The sequence below is a fragment of the Meriones unguiculatus genome, chromosome 3, assembly GCF_030254825.1.
Source record: "Meriones unguiculatus strain TT.TT164.6M chromosome 3, Bangor_MerUng_6.1, whole genome shotgun sequence".
Taxonomy (NCBI): domain Eukaryota; kingdom Metazoa; phylum Chordata; class Mammalia; order Rodentia; family Muridae; genus Meriones; species Meriones unguiculatus.
Window position 1 is genome coordinate 68347473 of NC_083351.1, and position 11596 is coordinate 68359068.

At 43.2% G+C, this 11596-nt stretch overlaps 1 protein-coding gene across 1 annotated transcript; it reads right to left on the reverse strand.

Moving 5' to 3' along the window:
• Nucleotides 1-1809: 1809 nt before the first annotated feature.
• On the reverse strand, nt 1810-4267 carry LOC110553940 (olfactory receptor 9A4). Its single transcript, XM_021646274.2, has one exon. It carries the CDS (start codon nt 3496-3498, stop codon nt 2554-2556), a length of 945 nt encoding a protein of 314 aa, XP_021501949.1. The 5' UTR covers nt 3499-4267; the 3' UTR covers nt 1810-2553.
• Nucleotides 4268-11596: the final 7329 nt, after the last annotated feature.

Consider the following 11596-nt stretch of genomic DNA (forward strand, 5'->3'; position numbering starts at 1 on the left):
CAACGTCTATAAAATTTAATGAATTTATATATAAAATAAAATTGGCATCTGAAATAGAAGCTGTGTGACTTTACATCCAATTTTACACTTTCAGTAGTGAACATATTTTAAGCACTTACACACCACTCAAGCCAAGAAAATGCCAGATTTGAAACTATAAAACGAATAGCTTTATATCTTCTTTCCCAGCTCTTTTGTTTTAAGACAGGCTCTTGATACACTATTCATGCCAGCCTAGAAGTCATCCACCCTATAGCCCATCATAGCTTCAGGCTTACCATTCTCCTCCCTCTGCCTCCTGAGCACAAAAATCACAGGTAGGCATCCAAAACTGCTCCCCAAAATACCATGATTTCTTATCATGACTACTTAACCAAAATCCCCCTTTACTTTGATAAGTGTGTGTGTGATGAAGAGCTTGGCCAGTGGCATATATTAAAATAGGATTGGAATTTGACTTAGTACACTCTTTAAGACAAATAAGAGAGATCCAATTATTTTGTTTTTGTATAGGAAATTAGTATATGTTTGCAGAAATAAATTTATTTATTCGTTATATTAACCTGATTATGCACAGCGCCAAGTCTTCTCTTCCCTTCATGCCCACTTCCTTGACATGGTTTCAGGACAATCGTTACCACTTCCTTCTGTTGTCATCACAGCCACTGAGAATACATAGTCACTCACATTCAGGACACTCTGGCTTTCTCACTTCAGAATACAGAGCTTAAAGTGTTTCTAATTATAGCAGGAAGAACATCATTGTTCTAGCAGCTTCACAAAATTCCATTGGATAGAAGAAATATTGTCTAACCACCTCCCTAACCACCCACACAGCATCAATTTTTTTTTTTATTCCACACTGGATTACTTTACAAAGTAGCCGTGGAAAGAATGGAAACAATGACTAGAAACAGGGTGGAGTGGACAGGAAAGAGGGAAGAAGAGGGAAGCTGGGCCATGCTAGAAACAAGACATGAGAGAAAGCTGGACTACCACATGGAAAACTCTGGAGGTTTTGTCTGTTTTGTTTGTTTGTTTTGTTTGCTTTTTTTGTTTTTTGTTTTGTTTTGAGTGAGGGAAAATGAGAACCCAGGAGTATACTGTAGAATCAGAACTGTGGAAAGAGAAACACAGAGTGCATTGGGTTGGATGGTAGGAGAGGATGAACAAATGAAGGACAAAAGCAAAGGAGGCATTCCAGACCTGGAAAAGACTGAAGACTGAGAATCCCAGAGAGGAACAGGGGCTGCCTCATCTTCAGCCCTGTCAGTCACTGCACCCCTCAGCCCAGGGTTATGGAAGGCCAGCTCTCTTCTCATCGAGTTCCATCATCTAATTCGTTTGTGGCAGCAGTAGGATCTGGGTGATAATGTAAGAGGGCACCTCCTTACCCAGGTCTTCCTCCCACACCTCAAGAAAGCTTTCTACTTATCTAGGCGATTGCTAGGTTTAATAGTCCATATGTCTGGGAATGAGGTCATCTGGATTATGAGAAGATTTCCGGTGGTTAGATAAAAGCCAGTATTCCTTGGAAACCTGTAAAACTGATTCCCATCTGCAAAAAGGAGCATTTTCCTTCCCTCTGGCAGAAAGGATATATGGCTACCTGTGGTTGCATGTAGAGTCCATGCTGACCTCCAGGATCCCTCGGTCCCCATTCACAAGTATGTGTTGTACATTTCAAAATCCACACTAGTCTCCTAGTCCTCCCCTTGCCGGAGCACACTCACCCTTTTCATAATCTGCATGATTTGTCTACTCCACACGCTCTCCTCCTGCTCTCTTGTCTCACTATTCTATTCTCTGCCTTGTTGTGCTCTATTCTTTATCTCTTGCTCTCTCCACTATGCTTTTTTACTTCTCCAGCCCTGGCCATGCTCAGTCTCTCTGCTTTGGACTCTTCCAGATACCTCTGGATATTTTCTCTCTCTTAGTCACAATAAAAAATTCCCCCCAAGAATGTAGCAATCATGTCAACAATGTCTTTACTATGCCCCCCACATGGTTTTAAAATGTCCCATCAAAAACAAGGCAGATACACAGATATACTCACAGAGAATGCCACAGTATGTACAAGACCTATACAATTTTAAGCCAGAAAAAATAAATCACAGCACAAAGAGGGGAAATGAACACAAAATCCCACTCTCAGCCAAGAAGCTACCTGCAATGGATAGCTTCCAGGAAAGGGGAAATTGGTTTTCTTCAATGGAGTGACACTTGGTATATCAACCCCATTCCACAGCAGACACCATGCTCAGGAGTAAATGATCAATGCAGACAAGACTCAGTGTTTTTAGTAGGTTTTAAATGTGGGGATTTTTCTGTTTTTGTTTTTAAGAGAAAAAGAGAATATGAAGTTTGGTAAGTAGGAAAGAGAGAGGAAATGGCAGGAAAATATGATTAAAAATGCGGTCACAACTTCAAGTCTTTGGACACAGACATCTGATGATGATAGTATTTGTGGTGCAGCTCAGAGATGCTCTTCTCAGATTATTCTAGCATTCATTATTCGCATATGTTTGTCCGTGTAAATGTCTAAGGCCCAGGCTAACGCTTGAATAACTGGTAGCAGTGATTGACGCCATCCCGAAGGGCTTCTATGACTTTGTCATTACGGAGTGTGAAGATGAAAGGGTTGAGGAAAGGAGTTACAATTGAAATCATCAAAGAAACTACTCTATTGTAATCGGCTGCCTGTGTCTGCTTGGGTTTCACATAGAGGAACAAGCAGCTGCCATAGCCAATGACAACACAAGTGAAGTGGGAGGCACAGGTGGAGAAGGCTTTCCTCCGGCCAGAGGCTGAGGGGATCTTGAGGATTGTAGCGATGATATAGGTGTAGGAGACAATTGTAGGGATCAAAGAACCAAAAAGAACAAAGACAGCCATTAAAAAGAGGATAAACTCTATGAAAATAGTATTATTGCAGGCTAATTTGAGCAACTGCCCTCGGTCACAGAAGAAATTGTCCACGACATTTGATTTGCAGTAGGTAAGGTGAAACGTGGCATACACTGGCCAAATTTGATAAAGGAACCCAAATATCCATGACACAATTACCACAGAGTTGCAGGTACGGCTGTTCATGATGACGCTGTACCTCAGAGGGTTGCAGACAGCCACATAACGATCCACCGCCATTGCTCCAAGCAATGAAAACTCTGTAGTCCCCAGAGCAAGTTGCAGAAAGAGTTGGGCAGCACAACCAGCCAGAGATATGGCCTGCATTCCAGGGAGCAGCAGCCCCCAAAGCATGACAGGTACAATAACGGTTGTGACCAGGATCTCAAGGATGGAGAGGTGAATAAGAAAGAAATACATGGGGGAGTGCAGACGTTTATCCACACAGACGATCACAATGATGACCGAGTTCCCCACTAACGTCACTAAGTAGAAGAAGCAGAAGGTAGCAAAAAGGATGTGGTGTAGCTTTTCAGAGCCAGGAAAACCAACAAGATAAAATTTGGTGGCACTAGTGTAATTCCCCACCATTTAGTTCTAAGTCCTTGTTTCTTGTGAAATCTAGAGAGGGAGGGAGGGAGAGAGAAAGAATGTTTCTCACCTCAGAATCACTGAAGACATTACCAGGTTCAAGAAAACATTCCTTTGTGTTCCTTAACTCCATAGCATGGCTATTATTTCTATCCAAAGTTGATGTCAAATGTTTAAGGGATAACATATGTAGGAATTCATATATGTGAACATATATGTATATATAATAGAAGCATACAGGTTTAAGTGGCTAAGTGCTAATCATCAATGCCACAACATTTCCATCACAAACAGGGAGACTTACCCAGTATTCCATGCACGTCTGTCTCACAACATGCTAGAGATTCCCCTACATTCTGCTGTGCTCAGCCTCCCTCTACTTCCCTGGGCACAGACTGCTCATTTATAGTACCTCTTCTTTGCAATTGTGTTTCTATCTTACCGACTCCTACTGCACTGCAATGACCCTAAGTGCTCCTGGCCAACCCGACAGAGATGAGGCTCCTTGCGTTCTTTCCTTTATGTTCTCCAAACACAGGCTTTATTTGAGTTCTGTTGATTTGAAAGTTTTCACCTTTGCAATAGGGATCAGTTATGGAGTGTGGCTGGGCAGTGGCATCTCGTTACACAGGATATGGTCATAGGACATTGCGTTTTCTGAAATAAAGTATTGCAGCTTCCTTCTGCTCCCTGAAATAGCTTGCCCTCTTCCACATTTTTTTTGTATGATGAAAAGCATCCTCTTACCTCAGTGAATATGTTTCCTGCAAGCAAGCAAGAAAGAATCCAGGAGGAGTTAAGGGGCTGAAACTTTAATCTTCAAATTCCATCTGTCCTGTGGAGTCTCCACCTGGGACCAGAAGGCAAGAAAGTATCACAATGGAGTGAGACAGCATGTGGTACATCTCTTGCTGTCTCAAGCTCTGCTTTCCATAGTAGATAGACTAGTGTGTGTGCCTGTGTTTAACCTGACACTGCCTCAGTCCCATCAAACAGCTTGGAAAATGCAACTCTGCTGTGACCATGTGTTTTTCCACAGTCCTGGGAGAAAGAAAGAAGCACCAGAAAACACCAGTGGGTCAGCCTGAGTTCCTTCCCTGACCTCATTCAGGTCTTTGCACAGATGTCTCCTCCTCCCAGCCTTTCATTAAGAGAAACCTCATTTTCTCTAAAACAGCACATCACACCTTTATTCTCTATCCTCCATTTCTTTCGTTGGTATCTCAAATTATACTTTTGTTTGCTAACAAATGTAGCCTCAGAACCCCACATTTGATTAACACTTCTACAGTTCATCCTTCACTTTCACTTTCTTGTATTGCCAGTGTCAAAAAAGAAAAAGTTGGTGACATATGCACTCTGTTTTTTAATGAGTATGCCAATGAATAGATGTGAGGAAAAGGACACTGAACAGAGAGTTCAGAATGATTTTGTAAATCTGCTGGTCCTAAAGACCTACAGAATGGCAGACAGATAGAAGAATGGAGAGAAGAGAGAGGTGGGATATGGGAGCAAGGCAGAGCTTTGCACCATTCCTGCACAGAGCTGGGTAATGGGTTCTCTGCTAAGGAGGAAGATGTCACTCCAGGCTCACCTTTTAGGCAGCCCCCAGTCTTTCTTCAGTGTGTCTGTGTCCTCAGAAAGTGACAAGCCAATCATTTCCATGACAGTGCTTTACTGTGCCTCTGGAAGACACCTCCAGACAAGGGGACTCAACTAGGAAGGGCATTGCCTCTCCAGGGATCACCCAGACTGGCTAGTCTAGAACGAGGCCAGGATGTAGAGCCAGCAGCTTCTTCCCCCGATTCATAGTGAAGAACACTGCCTCTATACAGAGAAGCTTAAGGAAAAATCCATAAATCATCGTGGCAAGGAAAGTTCATTTATCTTCCTCTCTTATAGTCTCTGCTTCCTTCTTTTTTTTTTCCTTCTTATATCTGCCCCCAAGGATAGTTAGCTATCCACTAAGGAACAACTTCTAAAAATTCAAAGATACACTAGGGATGGCTGGCAAAGAAAAGCTGAACAGCGCTTTTATCCTTCTCTCTGGAGGTTAATCAACATTCAGAACCCTGAAAAGTTGTTCAGAGAGCAAACTTAGAGCTTCCCTTATCAGGAACTTCTGAGTCCCCAGGTCAGCTTCTCTCCAGTTCTAAGTTATGAACAAACAACCCAGGCTGTGGAGTGGCAGCTCCTCCTCAGATCTGTGTGTACCCTTCATGCAATTTAGCCCAAGTGAACCTAAGCCACTCTCACTACTGGCTCCAGTGTCTCCAGGTTTTTATAAACCCACTTTCCCAGCTGATCTCGATCTCCAATCAGCTCTACTCTACCTAAAGTTATGTGAATTATAGTAAGGAAAAATAAATGGGGAGGAACTGCACCCTATTTTAGCATCATAGTGTGTTAGTGTTCCAGATCACTGAGTCTTTCCAACATGCATACTTTCCAAGGGAGGCTGCTCAGCTCAGCCATGCATTTTTGTGTGTCTTCTCATGCTATGCCTCCCTTACCTCCCTGAACTGAGGAGCAAAACATGAAGAGCTGCCATTCGGAAGAGAAAATACTATATAAAAATGAAGATGGCTGGGATGCTCAGTAAATGTCAACATTGCACTTTAAATACTTATCTTGAGGGCTGGGAGGTGGCTCATTGGGAAAGTGCTTGCTGCACAAGCATGAGGACCTGAGTGCTCAGAACTTAGTACTCAGGTAAGCAGCTGTGATATATACTGTGAGCCTATCATCCAGAACCAGAGGACCCCAGGGGCTTGCTGGACTCCAGTCTACTGAGTCAATGAACTCCAGGTTCAGTGGAAGAGTCTGTCTCATAAAACAAGATGAAGACCAACAAAGGAGATACTTAATGTTAACTTCTCACCTCTGTATGCACAGACAGATGAGCACACCCACACCACATATGCACATACATGCACACGCCATACACACACACCACAATAATAAACAATGTGTTTATTTTCACATTTTGTAAAACTTGTATCACTTTTTAAGTAACTCATGCAGATTATAGTTTTAAAACAAAATTGTACTGATCTTGTGAAGGTTTTGTTCAGGCAACATAGCTGTTGACTTCATGAGTACAGTTATTCTATCATGTCCAGAGGACATTGTTTCACCCTGGTCCTCCTTGACCTGTGGCTAGACGGTCTTCCCCCATTTCTGTGATAGCTGCTGAGCCCCGAGGAGGAAGGAGTGTGGTATAGATGTCCCATTTGTTCCTGGGCACTCAACAGACATTTATTTTCTTTGCTTTGACAAGTTGTGAGTTTCTTTGTCAACCACTGTCCGCTGCACAAAGAAACTTCTCTAATGAGGTCTCAGAGATACACGGATATGTGGCTATAAAGATACAGATTTAGAGGGGTTTTGCTCTTATGTCCATTTAGCAAATAACAGTAGCATGTTCACCCCGAGCTTATGAGTTCTCTGGTCACAGATTCTTGGCCACATGGAAAGTATCAAGCATATTTCTCCTGCTATGGAGCTGGTCTTTAGAAAGTGCTGGGTTACCTCCAGAATGTTCATGTCACTATTGAATCCATGGGCATGTCTTGCCAAGCTAGTCATTACTTGTAACTCAAAGAGTTCAAAAGCTGGGTAAGATGATGCTTTTATCCCCAGCACCCTACATAGCACCTTGTGGTACTATGAAATCTTTCCAGAAGGAAGGAAAATTCAAGATCAACACCAAGCCCGCCAATATTCTCACATGAAGGGGGAAGGAGCTTAAGATACCCCACCCCTAGCTCAGGAACTTAAAAGATAATAGATGAATGCCAAAAATATATTTTTTTCTTTAAGAGTGTAGCCTCAGAGGGGCATGCCTGTAATACCAGTACTCAGGAAGGCAGAGTGAGTTTGAGGATTTCTGTGAGTATGAGGACAGCCTGGTCTACAAAGTGAGGACAGCCAAAACTACACAGATAAGCCCTGTCTCAAAAACAAACAAGCAAAAAGAGTGTAGCCTCTATATTAGCCATAAAGTAAAGTATAACCATGCTACAATCCACAGACCCAAAGAAGCTTAATTAACAAGGCACAAGGGTGGATGTTTGAATCTCACTGAGAAGAGGCAGTCAATAGAAGAGACATCATGGATAGATGGGGAAAGGGAACTGGATGGAGTCAGGGGTGGGCTGACTCCCAGGTGGAGGAGGTAGGATGGAAGGAGAGAGTCCTGGGAGAGAAAACTGGAATGGGGGAGGAGACATCTCTGGGATGAGATGGAGACCTAGGGTAGTGGAAATTCCCTGCAATCAATGAGGGTGACCCTAGGTAAGACTCCTAGCAATGAGGAGATGGAGCCTAACCAGCCATCTCCTATAACCAGAAAAGACTTCCAATGGATTGGGACGCCAACCCAGGCACAAAACCTTCAATGTACAATTTGTCCTGCCAAAGAGATGTGTTGGGGTAAAGATGAAGCAGAAATTTAGGGAGTGGTCGACCAATACTGGGCCAGCTTGAGACCCGTGCCATGAGAGGGAGCCCACCATGGTATTCTGCTATACTTGCAGACAGAAGCCTATCATATTCGTCATCAGAGAGGCTTCAACCAGCAACTGAAGGAAACAGATGCAGAGACCCACAGCCAAACCTTAGGCAGAGCTTGGGGAATCCTGTGGAAGAGGGGGAGGAAAGACTGTAGGAGCAGAGAGATCAAGGACACCACCAGAAAAACCACAGAATCAACCAACCTGGATGCACAGGAGCTCACAGAGACTGAACCACCAACCAGAGAGCATGCATGGGACAGACCTAGGCCCTCCACACATATGTTACAGTTGTGTGGCTTGGTCTTCACGTGGGACTCCTAACAACTGAAATAGAGGCTGATTTTGACCCTTTGGATCTTCTTCCCCTAACTAGGCTGCCTTGTCTAGTGGGCCCATGGATCTTAGAGGATCCTATTACTGCCACCTCCTAAATCAGTGTAATTCCTAACTGCATTCAAAATACGTGTCTGTTTTTAGACTACTGTTTTAATCTTATATTTCACTTTCCTCTTTTAAATGTATTAAAACTTATCATACAGTATATTTTGATCATATTCTCTCCCCTCCCCCAACTCCTTCCAAATCCTCCCTTCCTCCTTACCTTCCAACTTTTCTAACCCTCATCTTTATACACATGTATAAGTGTAACCCTCGTCTCTCATCAGAGAAGTTTCTGTCTGAAGCAGAAGGAGACTACTACAAAAAGCCACAACCAGCCAAATTCAGAGGATTAACAGACTGTCGAGTGCCCAGCGCCAGTTGATATATCTACAACCCAACTCCCAAACCAGAGGCTCAGAAGCTTTGTGGAAGAGGGAACAGAAGGATTGTAAGAGGTCCAGGAGAGTGTGCCTTCCAGCTCTGACAGAGAAGCTACACCCATGAAATCTCATCAGCATCACTGCCTAAACAAGAACTGAACAAACAACATTTGACAGTTCAGCATAGATAGGGGAAATCTCACACCAAGGCTCCAGTGCTGGAGGAAGAGCTATAGGCAATTGACAACAATTAACTAACTGTGTTGGGATTTTGATGGGAATTTCATCAAACTCTGTAGAATTGCTTTTGGTAAAACGGCCAGTTTTACTATGTTAACTACACCAGTCCACAAGCATGGGACATCTTTCCATCTTCTGATAACTTCTTCAGTTTTTTTTTCTTCAGAGACTTGAAGTTCTTGTCATACAAGTCTTTCACTTGTTTGGTTAGCATTACACCAAGATACTTTATATTATTTGTGGCTATTGTGAAGGGTGTTACTTCCAAATTTCTTCCTCAGTCCATTTGCCATTTGTATACAGGAGGACTACTGATTGGGGTTTGTTGTTGTGTTGTTTTTAGTTAATTTTGTATCCAGCCACTGTGCTGAAGGTGTTTATCAGCTGTAGGAGTTCTCTGGTAGAATTTTGGGGGTCACTCATGTATACTAGTAAGTGGATCAGGGGCTGTCTCTGACATGAACTTTGTTGCCTGCTTTTTGATTACTTCTCCTGGTGAGACAGCTTTGCCCAGCCTCAGTGGAAGAGGATGTGCTCAGTCCTGACTCGACTTGATGTGCTGGAGTGGGTTGGTAGGGGATAGGGCTTATCCTTTTCAAAGGAGAAGGGGAGGAGAGACAAGGGAAAGAGACAAGGGAAGGTAGAACTGGGAGGAGAGAAGGGCTAGGGCTACAAAGGGGATGCAAAGTGAATAAATAAATAAACACACACACATATATATAATCAGAGAAAACTGTAACAAATAATGTAAATCTCTATTTCATTAAATGCAGCTCTTATCCTTATTGTTTGCTACTAGGTACTGGAAAAAAAAAAGCAGTTAACAACTAGAGAATTAGTCTTCCCCAGGGATGAGCTCCCTGGTTGTTCACTCACATGCTAAGTGATCAAACTTAGAAATGCATGCATGCAGGCTGAACTGAATGGAATCAGAAATTTGTATTGATGTTTACTTGTTATTAAGAACGGCAAAAGAGAAGGAAGCTGTGGATTTGGGCAGGCTAGGCAAGACACAAGGGGGAGGGTAAATGATGAAATTATATTTTACATAACTTAATTCTTCTCACAAATTAATAACAATAAAAAGAAATTGAACTCTAACCCTGGTTAAACAAGCATCAGTGAGTTTGTAATAAAAGAGAGACATTAGTTACCACACTTATTTCTGTCTCATCATGTGATAATTTTCACGTTACAATGTAAGAAGAAAGTATCTACCCAGACGCCACCCAGATGCTAGTTTCCAGACGCCACCCAGATGCTAGTTTCTGTAACTGTGATTCAAAAAAAAAAAACTTCTTTTCTTCATAAATTAGCCAGTCTCGAGCATTTGGTGAAGAATAGAAAATAGAAAACTTGCTGTCAAGAAGCAGCGTCGTAACTACACATATATCTGAAAGTGTGTAAGTGGCTTTGGGAATCAGGTAGAGTCTAGGGAAGCTCTAAATGGGACAAAAAACTTTTGTTGTCATAAGCAGTACATTGAATGTGGGCCAGTAATCTTACCTCACTGGGACAGAATGCCTGAGAAAAGTCTTTTAAAAGGCACACACAAACAGCTCGTGTGTGCACATGGCTTTGAGGTTCTGGTCTTTGCTTCTGGGCAGAACATCATGGTCAGAGCATGCGGTTAAGCAAACAGCCCACCTGGTGGCAGACAGGAGACAGAGTCACCCAAGGAAGGGTGAGGAGAAAAGACAAACGCTTCAAAGTCATGCTCCCTGGGACCTGCCTGTACCAAGCAGAGCCCACTTCCTAATACTCCCACTCCTGGCTTCTGGGCTTTCCACATATATATTGGAACCTTTGGCAGAGTCTTTGTAGAGACACCTTTCTATAGGACTGAAATAGAGAGATGCACATGGGAGAAGAAAAGGCTGACCTGAACTGTTTGTGAACTAAGACCCGAATCCAGGCAGAAGGCAGCCTGCATGACAAGGAACTCTTGGTGAGGGAGTGTCCCGCTTAGACCATTACACACACTTTTAGAAGTTCTCAACTTTGATCAGCCTCAGGAGAAATGGGTTAATAGTTTCTCTGGCTTTCTCTAGACTGTATCCTGGGGTCCAAATGAACTAACTTTCTTCACAGAACAACTTCCCTTAGGGATACACAGCAGAGCAGGGATGCAGGTGGCAGAGGGAAAGAGAAAAAAGCAATTAGGTACCCAATCGCACTAGGCATTCTGGGTTTTTCTAAATGCTAGCATGAAGAAAGTTCCTTACTTCCAGAATAGACGCAGCTTGACCCAGCCCACAGGGCGTGTTCTGCACCAATCAGCCAAGACGCAGGCAGCCTGAGCCGAACTGTAGCATCATGCAGCTTTCAGGTCGGTTCTTGGCTATGGAGGAGATCTCTGCCAGTGTCTCCTTTCTGTGAAGGAGAGAGGGCCATGCGCTGAATGAGCCGGCTGCCTAGGAGAATCCTCACAATCAGATCCTGAGGAGTGAGCGAGGCAAACAGTGGAATAGAGAGAGTCAGAGAAGAAACACCTTTTCCAAGGTCAGAGCACTTCTGGCTCTGCCTAGGCTCAGGGTTGGACACAAGCAGAGCTCTTGGTATTGTCAAACCCCCACCTCT